Genomic DNA, 17,428 nt, shown 5'->3' with positions numbered 1-17,428 from the left:
GGCATAGCGTTTGGCCAGAGTAAGGAGTCTGGGTAGCCAGACAACTATTACAGCAAGCACAGAGAAAAATCTGGCATCGCATCCATTTAGGTGAACCCTCTCTTTTGCCTAAAAATATACGTACAACACAGGATCCTGTACATGATCCAATTCAGGACTGACCTAGGTAAATAAACCATACATAAACCATACATGAATAAATACCCAATGTCTTAGAACTGCATACAATTTCTTTGTCTCCATCTTTATTGTTTTGGTCCCTGTAGCCATGGCTACAATGTGTGGCGGGACCCCCTGAAGCCAACCCAGATCCTGGCCAAGCTGTGTAAAGAGGGCAAGCTGGACGGGCCCCACTATGGCCCTGGAGGACGGGTCAAGGTGGCCAACAGGATCTTCATGGGCCCAACCGAGATCGAAGATGAAAATGGTACTGTATGGAGGACAACACAACAACATTAACTGAAATGCTTTTCTACTCTCACCTGTTGGTTACTGTACCCCCAATCATATTTTTCTCCGCCTGGCTGAAGTACCCCGTCATGTACAACTGGTCATATAGGTGTATATTCTTATGAGCTTTCCCTGTGGGTAGGCTAGGTAGTACTCGACTTGTCTAGTACCCCAGGTTGACAACTACTGCTGTACTGCCTGTCTGGGTTGGTCTGTTCCTTAGGTCTGAAGAAGCAGACAGATGAGCACCTGGCCCTGACGGCGCTGAAGCACTGGGAGGATATCCCTCGGGTGGGCTGTAAACTCATCCCAGAACATGTGGAGACCAGGCCACTCCTCAACCCTGATAAGCCTGGCATCGAACAGGTACTGTAGGACAAGGTTGCCTTTAAGCCTGTGCTTGTTAAATGCTCAAGTGCCTGCTTCAGTGTTTCAAATGATCCACCTGGCAAAGGTAGTAAAGCCAATATAAAGTACAGTAAAGTAAAGATGACACATTTTCCATGTGAATGTAGGCCTGATTGATTAGGTTTGATTGCTGTGTAGTTGAATTGTATCTCACCCCGTGTTTATCTGTGTGTTTCTCTTTGTGTAGGGGAGGATTGAGATGTGGGTGGACATGTTCCCCAAGGATATGCCTGCACCTGGACCGGCCATTGATATCGCACCCAGAAAACCAAAGAAGTATGTTCTAGTACAAAGTAATGTGCTTTAAAAAAAATGTGCATTGTCGGCAGGGTTAGATATCAGTAATACACTGTATATTAGTGGGGCGAGGGTCAGCTGTTTGTTCACCCGCACCCACCCGGAATTGCTAATAACCCATCCGCAACGCCCAACTATATGTGATAAAGTGAAAATCTGAGGCCCTCATCCGACCCCAACACTCTAACATAGAAATGCGCTGTGGGCTTTTTTTGACAGGGGACACTGTTTTTTCTGCCTGATTTTTATACATGTTTCTGCTTATAATTTCCAACATTTTGGTCGTCACCTTGTCTATAACTAGATACATGCAGCTTCTCTCCTGTCATTATATGGGGCGACAGGTAGCCTAGTGGTTACGGCGTTGGGCCAGTAACCGAAAAGTTGCTAGATCAAATCCCTGAGCTGACAAGATAAAAATCTGTTTTCTGCCCCTGAACAAGGCTGTTCACTGTTCACTGTTCCTAGGCCGTCATTGTAAATAAGTTGTTTTTAACTGGCTTGACTAGTTAAATAAAATAAATGCGTTTCCCTGGAAGACTAAATAAACCCTTGCTCACCACAATGTCATAAATCTCTAAAATTAACGTTTCAATATAGTTGACGTCTGTAAAGTTTTCTGTTTCTTTCGTGGATCCAAAACGTCTAGGGATAGGGGAGAAGAAAAAAAACCCAGGGAAAGATTTTCACTTTGACTGGTTGTAAGGAAAGTTGTGAACATGGCCCAAAATGTTTCTGATAAGATATCATTTCAGCTAGAATGCATATTTTATGTGGTTGAAATACTATCAGCTTTTATGATGATGATAAAGATAGCGCCTCATACAGATTTTGTAGGGCGTCTTTCAATCATCACAGATAACATAGACCGCACTGCTACCATCCTCTTTTACCACTTCACCAAATCATTACTGTTCTGACCTTCCCTTTTTCTTATTTTCAACTCTCCATTTCGCAGCTTTTCTCTTATCCAATTAAACTCCGACATTGTCCTTTTTGCCTCCATGGATCGACGTTAACTTTCTCTGCCTGTTCCCAAAAGCATTTGGCGATTAGTGTGTAGGCTATTTGGTGCGCATACAGATAGACCCTAAAGTTTAGGCTTACACACTAGATACCCTAAAATAATTAAAGAAAAACCTCAATGTAGCCTATAGATATATATAAATTGCTCAAGAATTCTACATTAATTGGGTTTTAATGTATTGTTTTCTCTTTATTCAACCTGCCACCCACCCGCCCTTCATCCACACAATATTTCATGACCCTAAACCCGCCGCCCCGCGGACATAACCACGGGGACTATGGATTATGAGTCAACCCACACGTCACTACCATGGCCGGCCCGCTCATTAGGCAGGATTAGATTGAGGAGGGCGGCCTTTTCTGAGCTAAACTGACCAAGATGCACCTCCGACAACAACACATGAAACCTTACAGAATTTTGCCCCAAAACAATGACCATTTCTCTAAACCAGTGTCATATGGGCTTTTTAGGTGAGCGCCAATGGCACCTTTTGATAAGCAGTGCCTACTTTGTCAAAGGCAGGGGCGCAAAATATCAATCTTGTCCATTCCCAGCGTGCCTCTCCGGGGTTCTGTTGGAGAGGTGCATCTCTGCAGCGCTCCACCAACGTTCTGTCAAAAAAATGGTCTAACATAAATCATATAGGTATAGGATATGGTAGAAAGAGTATGTGGCCTTTTCTGTAGCCGACAGGCTGGAGATATAATGTAATGACAATGTAATGAGACAGACACTTTTTACATCATGCAGGTTTCTCCGATCAAATAGCCTAACCTACATGGTGCCCAATCAAATAAAAAAAATCTACTTTTTTGGTTACTACCTGATTCCATGTGTTATTTCATAGTTTTGATGTCTTCACTATTATTCTACAATGTAGAAAATAGTCAGAATAAGGAAAAACCCTTGAATGAGTAGGTGTGTCCATACTTTTGACTGATACTGTATATATATCAGTAAATTCACAATTTTATATGATAAGATATATCACATAACAGAGATTTTAAAAACACAAAAAATGCAACAAAAATGTTACAGTGCCTCACTGAGCTGTTTGGTCGTCGGCAGGTTTGAACTGAGGGTGATCATCTGGAACACAGACGAGGTCATTCTAGAGGATGATGACATCTTCACTGGAGAGAAGTCCAGTGATATCTTCGTGCGGGGGTAAATAATGTTTTCTTTGAAAGTATGTATGTTTTTTCTAACTTCTGGAGGTGTACTAAATATTAAAACCATGTCTTCTTCTTCTTCATTCCATTCAACAGCTGGCTGAAAGGTCAGCAGGAGGACAAGCAGGACACAGACGTCCACTACCACTCCCTGACAGGGGAGGGTCTCTTCAACTGGCGCTTCATCTACCCCTTTGACTACTTACAGGCCGAGGAGAAGATCGTCATCTCTAAGAAGGAGTCCATGTTCGCCTGGGACGAGACTGAGTATAAGATCCCTGCTCGTCTCAACCTACAAGTCTGGGATGCTGATCACTTCTCTGCAGATGACTTCTTAGGTGGAGTGATTTCATTTCCTTCTACTAAACATTCACCATAATGATTTTCTGAGCTGTAAATGTTGGTCTTTCTGTGAATTTAACATTTCAGACTAGGGCTACTTTTTTATATTGAATTTGTATTCTGGGACATGGAAAGTACTGTTGTGGCAGTCATAACAACAACATCAACATAACAACAACAACAACAACAGCTGAGAGACCTTTATGCATATCGAATAAATATGCACGATATTCTTGTCTTTTCCTAGGCGCCATTGAGCTGGATCTGAACCGTTTCCCTCGTGGAGCGAAGACAGCCAAGCAGTGCTCCATCAACATGGTGCTGAACGAACAGGATATTCCCATGGTGTCCATCTTCAAACAGAGGAGGATCAAGGGCTGGTGGCCCTTCCTGGCCAGAGACGAGAATGACGAGTTTGAACTCACTGTATGTAGTGTGGACTGGATTAAACACAGTAAACTATGCACTTGACAAAATGGTGTCTTTGATTAAACAATGCGTGACAATTGAGTTACATTGTGAAGAAACTAGCTGAGTTAAAGACTGAACAGAGGTCAGTTTGGAAATGTAACAGATCAGTCAAAAGATAAAGAATCACTAGACCTCCTTTGTATACTGTATGAACCCCAGTGTTTTGGTAATGATGTTGTTTGTGTCTTTGCAGGGGAAAGTGGAAGCAGAGCTGCAGCTGATGACTGCAGAGGAGGCTGAGAAGAACCCAGTAGGTGAAGGACGCAATGAACCTGAACCCCTGGAGAAACCCAAGTAAGAGCACCGTTCACCTACCACTAAGCTAACAATTACAGTGTCAAATGTTGGAGCCAACTCAATGTATTTCAACGAGGAAGGTGCATTGGAGTGGGGAAGGGACAGGAGCATGAGTTTTTTTTGCGCTAAAACAGGTTGCACTTAAACAAAGCTCTACCATGCGGTCGGAACGCACCCTCGTCAGAATGCACCCTCGTCAGAATGCACCCTCGTCAGAATGCACCCTCGTCAGAACGCACCCTCGTCAGAACGCACCCTCGTCAGAACGCACCCTCGTCAGAACGCACCCTCGTCAGAACGCATCCTCGTCAGAATGCACCCTCGTCAGAATGCACCCTCGTCAGAACGCACCCTCGTCAGAACGCACCCTCGTCAGAACGCACCCTCGTCAGAATGCACCCTCGTCAGAATGCACCCTCGTCAGAACGCACCCTCGTCAGAACGCACCCTCGTCAGAATGCACCCTCGTCAGAACGCACCCTCGTCAGAACGCACCCTCGTCAGAACGCACCCTCGTCAGAATGCACCCTCGTCAGAATGCACCCTCGTCAGAATGCACCCTCGTCAGAATGCACCCTCGTCAGAATGCACCCTCGTCAGAACGCACCCTCGTCAGAACGCACCCTCGTCAGAACGCATCCCTAATGTAAAGGTCCATTTGATTAAAAGACATAAAAATGATTGAATAGAGAAGGGGTCTTTTATGAAATTGCTTTGACTAAGTACTGGATTTGAACAGGGATGATCATACTGGCCAATACAGAGCATCAGCAGTCCAGGTACTAAAATAGCCATTCTTTTTGCCATCATTTTTATGGGTTTGTTTATATTTACAGCAAACCGGACCAGAATCTTAAAGTCATATTTGGTAATTCTCTGTGTCTCTGTTTGATGGCCTTATAAGGCATTAGCGCAGTCTAACCGACCCTGTCTCTCTCTCTCCCAGCCGTCCAGACACAGCCTTCCTGTGGTTCCTTATGCCTTTCAAGGCCATCAAAAACCTCATCTGCAACCAGTACTTCTGGCTCACGGTCAAGTTAGTTGTAGCCCTGCTGCTGGTGCTCATCCTGGGCCTCTTCATATACAGCATGCCTGGATACATGGTCAAGAAGCTAATGGGGGCTTGAGAAGTGAAACATCTTTAAAGGGATAGTTACTCAACAACATCCAAACTCAATAATATATTCAACGACTTGTTTTCAGTAACAAGCATCCCCTCTTCTCATGGAGTCCCTGTAACGTTGTTGCTATTTGACAAGACAATCGTACACACACCATTTTTCGTTAAAAAACAGGTAGTAGTAAACATTTTAATATTATGGGGTTGCAAAAAAGTTCGATCTACAAAGTAAAATGTTTTGTTTTGAAGTTCCTATTTTGTTCTTGCTTGAAGTCATGTATTAGTCTTGGTTTGCACTGACTGACTTTTCTGTGGCTGTTGATATTGTCTTTGTTTAACAGTGTGAAGTATGTAGTATTTTACATATAATCTGTTTTTTGTGAATAAACTGAAAAGAACAATAACTTAGTCTGTTTCTCTTTGTCACTCCATGCATCTGAATCCAATCCATCTGAATCCAATCCATCTGAATCCAATACAATCTGTTTTCAGAATATCTTAGCAAGAAATTAGGCATCAGTATTATGGATCAACATTTCAACAGGAAGGCTGTGTCTGGACTGCCGGATGAAACAAATAAGGGTTGGTTAGTTAGACTGCAGTAAAGTTAATAATACAATTGAAAAATAGCTTGTGGTACAGTAGGTTAAAATTCTTTGGACCTACCATAAACATGTATGGTTTAATAATTATCTCTCATTATCATCTAATAATGATCATGACTAAATATGAGACATTTGGAGTCAGTTGAAATGTTGATCCATAATATATATAGCCTTCAGTGGAGTGCATTGTTTGGTGTATCTAGATAAGCAAACGTTGTACAACGCTGCCCATTGAAACTTCACTGGGTGTCTGAGGGGTTCTTGACTGTGAAGGTGTACGACATTGATGTGCTGTTAGGTTTCAGCCTTTCACATCGGACCCGGGTATAAATACTATTCGAAATTATTTCGAAATTCAAATACTTTGTCTTGAATGGGGTTGCCTGGCTTAGAATAGTCGCAAAACTGAAAACCCACCCATTTGGTATTCAAGGCAGTCTAGATCAAATTAGTTCCAAGTATATGATCGATTTTAAATAGTATTTGAACCCAGATCTGTTACACATAGATATGTATAACTTACTGTGATTTTATTGGAGTGTATTTGGTGTGCCTTGAGTATCGAGCACACAGTGCTGTTCAGTATTGAATTAAGGATTTTGTTCCGATTTGACTGTTTATTGTGATTGTCCCACAACCAACAAAATAATGGACCTATTGAAGAAAACGTTTTGTAGGTTAAAATCCTTTCGTTCTAAAGGTTGATTTTCATACTTGATGTAGTAGTATATAATACGTATTTTAATTTAAAGTTAGAGTAAACTCATAATAAATGCGCTTTACATTGACTTGCTCTCTCAAGAAAAGCTTTGGAGGATGCGGGCATCGATCCCGCTACCTCTCGCATGCTAAGCGAGCGCTCTACCATTTGAGCTAATCCCCCGGATAAGAGTTATAGGGGCTGTGTAAATACAACAGCTTGTCAGTGTTGCGTCGAATTAAAACAAAATTGATTGTACGCATTGGGTAGAATGAAGATTCGACATTCATACCCGACATTTTCTTTTTACGTGTATTTTGCTTGATTGATCTACGAAAATAATAGAAGACCAATGCTATTCATTTTTTTCAACGCTGCAACACTTTGTGTGGAACAGTAATGCCCTTTACAGTCCTTGGATGGAAACGCACTCTTTTTTTGTCCCTACTAATCTGCGCAATGATTTATATAAAAATTATGGATTTACTTGACAAAATACATGTCTCTCCGCCCTAACAATGTGAATCGTTGTCCACAAAGCAGCACGACGGACTGTCTAGCTCCCGTATATCCTTAATTTGGATTGGTGGATAAATCTCACTTTTGTAATCCTGTTTTGAATATTCGATAGAGGTTGTTGATGTCAACCGCCTGTATTCAATGGCGATAGATGCTATGCTACTAGCCTCATAACATGAATATGCATATAACCATTTCGAGACAACTCCGATATACGTTTTTTCTCAATGTTGATGGATATCACTTGTCTTACTTATATCAGTACACTCGTAACAACTTAAGCGTTACGAAACTTATATTCGATCAAATAAACCTTACCTTAAATAAATCATTACACTACACACGCAATAACATCTGCTAACCATATGTGACCAATAAAAGTAGATTTTTAGCAAATTAATGTATTTGTTGACCAAATTCAACCTCCATACAAAAACTCCTTGCTTGGTATGCGAAACAACGAAAATACGCCATCTGCTGGAGGGAGACAAATTTTCCGCCGAGTTGGGCCTTTCTTCCTCTTCCTCTGTTTCGACTCACAGGGGCTGTTTTGAAGCCACCGCGCCTCCATCTTGGCACTCCCCCACCATTGTGAAAAAAAAATGTGGAAGCTAAATGCATTAATCAATGTCAACATATGTTTTGGCGCCGTTTATTCTATTATAAACACCTCAATGCATACTTTTACATTGTATTATGTGATCTAAGCATATATAAAAATGTATTTAAAGTATAATTTTTTGAAAATGTGGATGCTACTGCCCCTTACTACAACCAAAGAATACTTAAATACACATGATTTTGTCCTTGAAACATTTAATTGAAATATTGTAGAATTCCATTCATTCATATGGAGGACTGCTCCTTCGGAGTGCAAACATCACTGACCAGTGGCTTCAAAGCATCTCACTGGCCAACACAGAGCATCAACAATCCAGGGTTTCTATACATAATTTATTCTACCTGTAGAGCAGCTGACCAAATTAGGCAACTAGTTTACCATATTAGGCAATATTTTACTTCTGGGTTAACAGAGATAAGGCCTACCATTGAGAGTGGGGCCCATAGAAGGGCCAGTGGGCTCTTTCCATGGTTTTCTGTGCCCACAATATTTTAGCCAAACAGAAATCAACAACAGTATTGTAACAGTTTATTTCACAATCGTTTGTTTATTGACTTAATAAAACTCAAAGAGATGAGAGTTATGCAGACAGCCAGAGCACGTGAGAGAATGCAGGTCAGATTCTATTGCAGATGGCTTGTAGGTTTGCATTGACAAGGCAGTAGTACAGGGGCAAATGAGTTCTATTCCTTATGATGCTCATGATGACCAGCATCATTTTGAACTGGTCATAGACCCCTAACTAACTCAGTCCATCCCAAACGGCACACTATTCCCTATTTAGGACTCTACTTTTAAAATATTATTATTCTTTATCCAGCTACCAGTCACTTTCTCCTATTCCCTGCCTACAGTATATGTACATATCTACCTCAAATACTCAAGTATCCCTGCACATTGTACATTTGGTATTAGCACTGACCCTGTATATAGCTTCCTCTCTTATTTCTTAGTGTTTTCATATATTTTGATTACTGCACTGTTGGGTACAGCACACAAGTTAAGTATTTCACTGTACTAAAACTTAAACTTGAACTTGATTTGGGACGCAACCTCCTGACTTCCTCGTTCTCTAAACTCAAACATGAAATTAGTAAGACGACTCATTACAGCTGAGCAATATATTATAGCAAAAAGTAGAAACACAGCAAAATTAGCAGCAGAAACATGATATGATCAAATCAAAGTAAATAATTGTTTTCAGGCTCTTTTAAAAACAACACATTTTTACAGTTAAATTAAAAAAACAATTTGCTGCCATAGTCAGCCTACATAGTAACTCAGGTATTGTTAATACCAAATGAATGTTAAACTCATTATACATAATAAATACCGTGGCATGTACCCAGACACTTCTATTTGAACATAACATCTCCACATAAATTAGTTCATGAATATATCGCCCATTCCCTGTTAATGTATGATATTCTCATGTTCAAATACAGCTAATCCAGAATGAGTACAGTCAAAGAGCATTGGTCATATCCTATACCTAAATTATTATTTCTGGACCACTTTCTGTTATGAATTTTCCCTTGACGTTACTACATGCCATCAACTGAAACAAAAAGCTTAAGCCTTTTCACTACCATGAGCATACGTTATAGTATTGTTTAATTTACATACATTTTGCACCAATTATTGTACCGATAGTTAAAATCCAAATCAATAAATAAGAAAGTAAAAACGAATTAAATATAATTTGTTGTCATAGGTGATTTTGTTAGTCTATTTTAGGACTCTTGTGGTACCCTGTAATACAATAACATGCACAAGGTGCTTTCTACACTCCGGAATAGAACCAAAATGAGTTTTAGAAAAAGCGCGAGTCAAACCAAAAGACAAACAAACAAATGCATTCAGACATCTACCTTATTTCAAAATCGTTCCTTTTTTGTCATATTTACAACTCTGAATGAATTGTGCAGGCCTAACACCCCCATTAATATCACCTTGGTTTGGGTCATTATTCTGTGTTACTATGTACCATGCTGGAACGACTAGGATATGTTCTGTTATTGTTGCTGCTACTGTGTCATTGGGGAGGGAGCGAGGGGTAGCTTATGAGATGTAATGGTGTATGTACAGTTCATTGCAGAGGGGGAAAAGAGAAAGAGATAGAACAAGAACAAGAGAGGGGCAAAAGAGAGGGAGAGGAAAAGAGAGGCAGAGAGACAGAGAGAGAGAGAGAGAGAGAGAGAGAGAGAGAGAGAGAGAGAGAGAGAGAGAGAGAGAGAGAGAGAAGAGAGAGAGAGAGAGAGAGAGAGAGAGAGAGAGAGAGAGAGAGAGAAAGAGAGAGAGAGAGAGAAACAGAGAGAGAGAGAGAGAGAGGGGGATGTGGATAGACAGAAGGGTTTAGAGGAGGGAGAGGGAGATGTGAATAGACAGAAGGTATTAGAGGAGGGAGAGGGGGATTTGAATAGACAGAAGGTATTAGAGGAGGGAGAGGGGGATGTGAATAGACAGAAGCTATTAGAGGAGGGAGAGGGGGATGTGAATAGACAGAAGGTATTAGAGGAGGGAGAGGGGGATGTGAATATACAGAAGCTATTAGAGGAGGGAGAGGGGGATGTGAATAGACAGAAGGTATTAGAGGAGGGAGAGGGGGATGTGAATAGACAGAAGGTATTAGAGGAGGGAGAAGGGGATGTGAATAGACAGAAGCTATTAGAGGAGGGAGAGGGGGATGTGAATAGATAGACAGAAGGTATTAGAGGAGGGAGAGGGGGATGTGAATAGACAGAAGCTGTTAGAGGAGGGAGAGGGGGATGTGAATAGACAGAAGGTATTAGAGGAGGGAGAGGGGGATGTGAATAGACAGAAGGTATTAGAGGAGGGAGAGGGGGATGTGAATAGACAGAAGGTATTAGAGGAGGGAGGGGGGATGTGAATAGACAGAAGCTATTAGAGGAGGGAGAGGGGGATGTGAATAGACAAAAGGTATTAGAGGAGGGAGAGGGGGATGTGGATAGACAGAAGGTATTAGAGGAGGGAGAGGGGGATGTGAATAGACAGAAGGTATTAGAGGAGGGAGAGGGGGATGTGAAAAGACAGAAGGTATTAGAGGAGGGAGAGGGGGATGTGAATAGACAGGAGGTATTAGAGGAGGGAGAGGGGGATGTGAATAGACAGAAGCTATTAGAGGAGGGAGAGGGGGATGTGAATAGACAGAAGCTATTAGAGGAGGGAGAGGGGGATGTGAATAGACATAAGGTATTAGAGGAGGGAGAGGGGGATGTGAATAGACAGAAGGTATTAGAGGAGGGAGAGGGGGATGTGAATAGACAGAAGGTATTAGAGGAGGGAGAGGGGGATGTGAATAGACAGAAGGTATTAGAGGAGGGAGAGGGGGATGTGAATAGACAGAAGGTATTAGAGGAGGGAGAGGGGGATGTGAATAGACAGAAGGTATTAGAGGAGGGAGGGGGATGTGAATAGACAGAAGGTATTAGAGGAGGAAGAGGGGGATGTGGAGAGACAGAAGGTATTAGAGGAGGGAGAGGGGGATGTGAATAGACAGAAGCTATTAGAGTCTCAGTATTCATCCTGGTCCAAGTGGGCCTGTCCATCAATCTCGTCATCATCTGGAGCAGCAAAGCCGTCCTAAAATATAGATATCATCAAATTTACAGAGAATGTTGATGATAACCCACAACCCTTGTATACTAATATCATATAATAATATGAGTTAATATTTTATACATGAGAGGGGTAGAGCCAATTAAGGATAGCTAATTGCAATTGCTATCTCTAGTTTTAAAAAAGTTGGCTATTCTATACTTTGGGCTCTGTTCAATCCGTATTGCGGAAGTACAGATTTACAGCGTGATTGAAATCTAAAGGCAAACTTCCCACGTAAACGCTGCTTAATTTGTCTCAAAAGGAAATTACCTTGACATTTCTATCACGCAATCTGTAAAGTTTTAGCGATACAGATTTAATAAAAGCCCTTAGTTTGAGTGTTGATCAATGTACAGTATATGAACAAATCGAATTCATATATCTGTGGTTGTGAGAGGTACCTCTGTGGCGTAGAGAATGTCCATGATCCTGGAGAGGTGAGGGTTGGTGTCACTCTCGTGTTCCTGACAGATCAGCTCAATGTCTCTCAGCTTACTGAAGTAGAAATCTCTCTCCTTCTCTAGTCCGTCCACCGTTAACTTCAGCTCCATCAACTACACAGGGGAAGAGAAGAAAAGGTTGTTTCAAACACACAGGGAATGACAATGTAAATGTAGTACTCACTGAGTAGTGTTATGTTAGTAACATACTTAAACTGTACTTATATTTAGTTTCCTAATATGCCCCAAAAATATCCTTTATTGTCTACGTGACAACAGTAAGAAATTAGGATGCCAACTCTAGTGTGAACTTACACATTCCAAAGACCAAAGCATGACTTAGCCCTGAGATGTGGGTGTAGGCTACGGTCAAGTCTCAGGGCTAAGCATGACTCTACTTGCAGTAAATAAAACCTGATAACTGAGGCCAAACGAATATACGTTCATTTGTATTGAATACTGTCAGTACTACAGTCATATGGCCCATTAGTTGACTTGACCTACGTAAAGGCCTCCTTACCCTCCCTGGGACTCTACCTGTTGATTTAGCTCCAAGAGTTCCGCGTCAGTTCCCCCGTTCCGCGTCAGGGCCGGGGCCTTCCTCACATGCACAGTGGTGTTCAGCACCCTCTGGGGCGTGGGTAGGATCTTGGGCACCGTGGGCGAGTGCCTCTGGGGGCCTGGAATAATCAAATAGTGTTAGGCCTAGGTTCCGTCCGTGTCGCAGATCCGTGGTATAGCACGATCTAACGTTAAAGGCAATGTTCCCGCGTTCACAGAGATTCACGGTAAACTATGTCGGCTCAATCGGAAAATGACGTTTACGTTTCCATCGTGCTATACTGTGGCTCTGCTGCAATACAGATTGAATTGGGCCCTTAGTGTTGCGGTGCAGGTTTACTGTTCTAACATTTAGACCAGGATTCAATCCAAGGTCATTTACAGTGAAAGTGATCTCGGAAAACGTAGGAGGGAAGAAAACACCTTTAAAAAGGCGCATTGTCAGATGTCTAGTGCACTGCTCTATAACGAGCCTTGGATTGAATCCCAGCCACATTCATAGTACATGTAAACAAAATACTATTAAACAAACAGTAAACTAAAAGTAGTCAAAACACTAGTGAACATCTTGAACAAATACTAATTGTTTGTCATCCCATGCGTTCAAAGCTATGGATACAACTACAGCATTTCAATGACAACCATGTTGAAAGAATACCATCATGTTTTGCCTGCGGTGTAACCAATGAGAACCATGTTGAAAGCATACCATCATGTTTTGCCTGTGGTGTAACCAATGACAACCATGTTGAAAGAATACCATCATGTTTTGCCTGCGGTGTAACCAATGAGAACCATGTTGAAACGATACCATCATGTTTTGCCTGCGGTGTAACCAATGAGAACCATGTTGAAAGCATACCATCATGTTTTGCCTGTGGTGTAACCAATGAGAACCATGTTGAAAGCATACCATCATGTTTTGCCTGCGGTGTAACCAATGACAACCATGTTGAAAGCATACCATCATGTTTTGCCTGTGGTGTAACCAATGAGAACCATGTTGAAAGCATACCATCATGTTTTGCCTGTGGTGTAACCAATGACAACCATGTTGAAAGCATACCATCATGTTTTGCCTGCGGTGTAACCAATGAGAACCCATGTTGAAAGCATACCATTATGTTTTGCCTGCTGTGTAACCAATGAGAACGAATGTTGAAAGCATACCATCATGTTTTGCCTGCGGTGTAACCAATGAGAACCATGTTGAAAGAATACCATCATGTTTTGCCTGCGGTGTAACCAATGAGAACCATGTTGAAAGCATACCATCAGAGAACAGTGGGTTAACTGCCTGTTCAGGGACAGAACGACAGATTTTTACCTTGTCAGCTTGGGGATTCAATCCAGCAACCTTTTGGTTACTGGCCCAACACTCTAACTACTAGGTATGAAGGGTCCCAAAGGGGTGACACAATTATCAATTCACTACATGAAGGATCACTAGAACAAAATGTATTTATAGATTGGAAAATAATGTCTTTGTGTTCATCAAGTCTGCTAAAGGTACTGTGGAGATCACAAGAATCCCTGACAGTCACTCACACCTTTCCTTGACTGTTTCTAAAATGCTGTGGATCGTGCAGTGCACACACACACAGAGACACACATACACACACACTTGCAGAGCGCTGTGAGTGTTTTGAGCCATCCAAAGCTCAATCAGCGAGACAATCCCATTCAGAAGAGGTAGAACCATTCTGTTGGGTTACCTGCAGGGCCATGAGTTCTCTTTGGTCTGTGGGAAAAGTGATCACCTGGATTGGGGGCGGGGTTCACATCTTGTCCCTGTCTGGCCTGTAGCGGGTCGTACTCCTTCCCATCATAGTTGGCGTCAAAGAATTTCTTGAACCACTGCACGAACTCAAAGTTATCCTGGAACTTCCCTTTTACCAGCTTCTCCACGGGAATTATCTGTAGGAATAAGAATACAAGTTAGAACATGTTTTTCAGAGATGACAAATCTTTCCATTGAAGAATCTAGCTGCAAGCCCTTACACGGCTGAAGTCACAATTCGTTCGGGACTCTACTTCTTTCAGTATATAAATGATTTACAATGCTTTACAGATGATGATAAATAGATAATAGCCTGACTTTGTCAACGCCCATCCTCTTGAAGGCAGCCTGGAGAACCTTGAAGTTGTGTATGAACTCGTGTTCCAGCTTGGCCTGGAACTTGACCTTCTTTAGAAGGACACAGCCTGGAAACAGCATGTCCATGAACTGACAGTACGCTGCCCCTGAAAGGTAGGGGGGGGGGGGGGGGGGAATACTGCTATTAAACAACACAATGTAAACATCATCTCATTTACTCATCATTTGAAAGGGTTTGTTGAGGTCCATGCCGACAGGCAAAACCAGTTGAAATGATGTCATCACAACCAAATTACAACCAGTGTAATGACGTCATTTGAACCAGATTTTCACATTGGGACGGGGAAAGGACCTGTTCATTACATTAATTTGGGAGATGAGATGAGGGAACAATGGCTATGTTGTCTGAGCCAGTTAATATATAAGGAACCAACAAAAAAAAGAACCCCAAAAAAGGGATCAATGACATCAGGAGGACTAGAGAAAATCATACCCGAGCAGAGCTGTTCTATCTTGGTGTAGGTGAGGTGCAGGGAGTCGTTGAGCCAGGCCAGCATGTCATGTCGGCTCAGGGTGTCACAGGACACAGACGTAGCGTGCACATTCACTGCCATCCTCTACAATAAACAATAATAAAAACATGGCAAAGATGTTCAACTGGGCAGCCATTAAGCAAACTTCCTAGCTGTTTTGCAATGCTGCAAAACATAAATTGAATTGCGTGGTTAAAAATACAAGAAATTACTATTGTTCACCATTCAAGGAATAAATATGAAGATGAGGGTTCGTCAGAAAATCATCAAAGAGGGCTTTGTTCCAAAAGTGGCTTTGACATGGTCTACAAAGCCTGCCTACAGGTATTTATCAGCAAGATTGTATCACTACAATACAGGAATATAAATATAACTTATGCCTAAAGTTGACAGTATAAGAGTACACTTTCTGGGCTAGTTTGATGTTGCAGGAGTCTTTTATTTTTCATTTTCAATCTTCTGTTGTCACAATAATCCTCTCAGATTAGACAGAATGTCCTAGTGCTTGAAAGAAGCAGCGCAGACAGGAAGGACACATCTGGCCCTCAATTTACACAGAGGTAAATCTGTAAATCTGTCTTTCTGCTGTTTTAGGAACAACAAACAATATTTACTAGGCTACGATTCTAGCAACATCTGAAATGCAGAAACAGCAATCTCACATATTATCACTACAGAGATGTCTGGCACTGATAACCAACCAGAAATATTGGTTTGACCCAGGATATGTGGCAATGTGTAGAGGAATATGTATTTGATCACCACCTGTGTAGAAACGAAAAGAAAAAGCAGTAGCAAACGTTTCCCCAATATGGTGCATATTTATATGAAATTCAAAGTAAAGCCTTATAATGTATGAATGATCAGTCTGTGCCAGCAAAGAAGAAAGTCTTTCCCTATTTCTGCCCTTGCTTTCAGCCTCAACATAAATGATTACATAGCGATATACAATACGTGATACAATACGGGCACCAGCCCTCCCATGAGTTTGCATTGAATAGCACTATCTGTCAAATCCCACGCGGCTGCACAATTAGGTAATAGCCTATAATGGAAAGTAGTCCACCTGCCGTAAACGGTTTTATAGAGGGCTGTGTGTAGAAGGTAATTTACATCAGCGTGTATAATACAACAATCATTATTGTATTGTAAAAAAAAATGTACAACCATAAACACAACAGACTATCGTTCGAGGAGGAGTCGATTTTATTCTCGTCTCTAAAACCTATTCTATTCTAGGCCTTTGAACGGTACGCGACCTCACTCTAATACATTGTTCACAAAATGTATTTACCTGGGTTTTAAACGCGGAAATGTGCTATTTATTGCATACCCAGAGAACAATACATTTGTCCAATTTGCATTTGGTGCAAAGAAACAAAACCCTGCAATGTTAGTTGCTAGGCTATCCAAACGGTCGCCCGGACCCCCTCTGCAGGCCTCCTCGAATAGACACACACACAGAGACAGAGGACTGTCACTGTGAAGAGAAATATCCTCACTGGATGAACAAGAGACACTTTATTTTCTTCTGAAACGCTAAATGCACCTACAAAATGTCTTACTTGCAACGGCAAATGCAGTGTTTTGGCTATAGGCCTAAAGTCATTACTACTCACTGTATTCAGACAGCTATCTTTCTCTGTTGTTATTTCGCTGGCAGTATTGCTATGCTCCAATCCTCCGTTGTGGTTGTTGCCAGAGCTCCTGCGCGGTGCAGTGGTTAGTAACGGGCCGCCCCCCCCCACCGACGCCCAGTCTGCAACAATCTGGCATTTATTGCGCATGCGCCAGACTCCATGCTGTTGGAGGCGCTTCTACCGTAAATACATCAATGGAATGTTGGTCTGTTATAGGGAGCAGACTCACTAGCCTACATGTGCTTAGGCATCTTAACAGATTTGTTGCTGACGGATGGGGGTATCGACACCTTATATAAGCCCTATTATATTCTACACTACTGGTCAAAAGTTTTAGAACACCTATTCAGAAACACTCTTGAATGAGTAGATTATCTAACATTTTGGACCAGTAATGTAGTCTATAGCAACACAATTGTACATTGTAATTTATTGAACCCCTTTTGCCAAATACAGCCAGCATAGGCTATAGACCATATACATAATTGTGTTCTTTTTTAAAGAA

At 41.7% G+C, this 17,428-nt stretch overlaps 2 protein-coding genes and 1 non-coding gene across 4 annotated transcripts in view; 1 reads left to right on the top strand and 2 right to left on the bottom strand.

Annotated features, from left to right (window-relative positions):
• Window positions 1-5,896, top strand: part of LOC139383375 (otoferlin-like) — a 44,756-nt gene extending 38,860 nt beyond the window's left edge. The window contains exons 34-41 of the mRNA XM_071127896.1: window positions 267-427; window positions 674-816; window positions 1,046-1,134; window positions 3,251-3,349; window positions 3,451-3,692; window positions 3,944-4,122; window positions 4,361-4,461; window positions 5,411-5,896. Of these exons, the coding sequence (XP_070983997.1) occupies window positions 267-427; window positions 674-816; window positions 1,046-1,134; window positions 3,251-3,349; window positions 3,451-3,692; window positions 3,944-4,122; window positions 4,361-4,461; window positions 5,411-5,591 (1,195 nt within the window). The 3' untranslated portion in view covers window positions 5,592-5,896. The remainder of the gene's footprint in view (window positions 1-266; window positions 428-673; window positions 817-1,045; window positions 1,135-3,250; window positions 3,350-3,450; window positions 3,693-3,943; window positions 4,123-4,360; window positions 4,462-5,410) is intronic.
• Window positions 5,897-6,999: 1,103 nt separating this feature from the next.
• Window positions 7,000-7,072, bottom strand: trnaa-agc (transfer RNA alanine (anticodon AGC)). The gene has a single exon. It is a non-coding gene; the product is annotated as a tRNA-Ala (tRNA).
• Window positions 7,073-8,544: 1,472 nt separating this feature from the next.
• Window positions 8,545-16,983, bottom strand: LOC139383991 (microtubule-associated protein RP/EB family member 3-like). 2 transcript variants are annotated; one of them, XM_071128622.1, is made up of 7 exons: window positions 16,903-16,983; window positions 15,244-15,367; window positions 14,751-14,896; window positions 14,368-14,569; window positions 12,629-12,771; window positions 12,053-12,205; window positions 8,545-11,633 (listed from the first exon to the last, which is right to left on the bottom strand). In XM_071128622.1, exons 2-7 carry the CDS (start codon window positions 15,362-15,364, stop codon window positions 11,565-11,567), a joined length of 834 nt encoding a protein of 277 aa, XP_070984723.1. In that variant the 5' UTR covers window positions 15,365-15,367; window positions 16,903-16,983; the 3' UTR covers window positions 8,545-11,564. The 2 variants fall into 2 exon arrangements, with proteins under 2 accessions (XP_070984723.1, XP_070984724.1); XM_071128623.1 differs by having other exon boundaries at window positions 14,413-14,569.
• Window positions 16,984-17,428: the final 445 nt, after the last annotated feature.

The sequence above is a fragment of the Oncorhynchus clarkii genome, chromosome 25 (genome assembly GCF_045791955.1).
Source record: "Oncorhynchus clarkii lewisi isolate Uvic-CL-2024 chromosome 25, UVic_Ocla_1.0, whole genome shotgun sequence".
NCBI classification, from domain to species: domain Eukaryota; kingdom Metazoa; phylum Chordata; class Actinopteri; order Salmoniformes; family Salmonidae; genus Oncorhynchus; species Oncorhynchus clarkii.
Note: the sequence above shows the minus strand (reverse complement) of the source record. Positions and strands in the feature narration are given on the sequence as shown.

Bases quoted from the DNA above. Each gene is read 5' to 3' on its own strand.
- LOC139383991 (XM_071128622.1), bottom strand. From the start codon at position 15,364: ATGGCAGTGAATGTGCACGCTACGTCTGTGTCCTGTGACACCCTGAGC. The intron at 14,897-15,243 runs GTATGATTTTCT...CCTACCTTTCAG, and splicing joins GATAGAACAGCTCTGCTCGG to GGGCAGCGTACTGTCAGTTC. The intron at 11,634-12,052 runs GTACCTCTCACA...TCTATATTTTAG, and splicing joins ACATTCTCTACGCCACAGAG to GACGGCTTTGCTGCTCCAGA.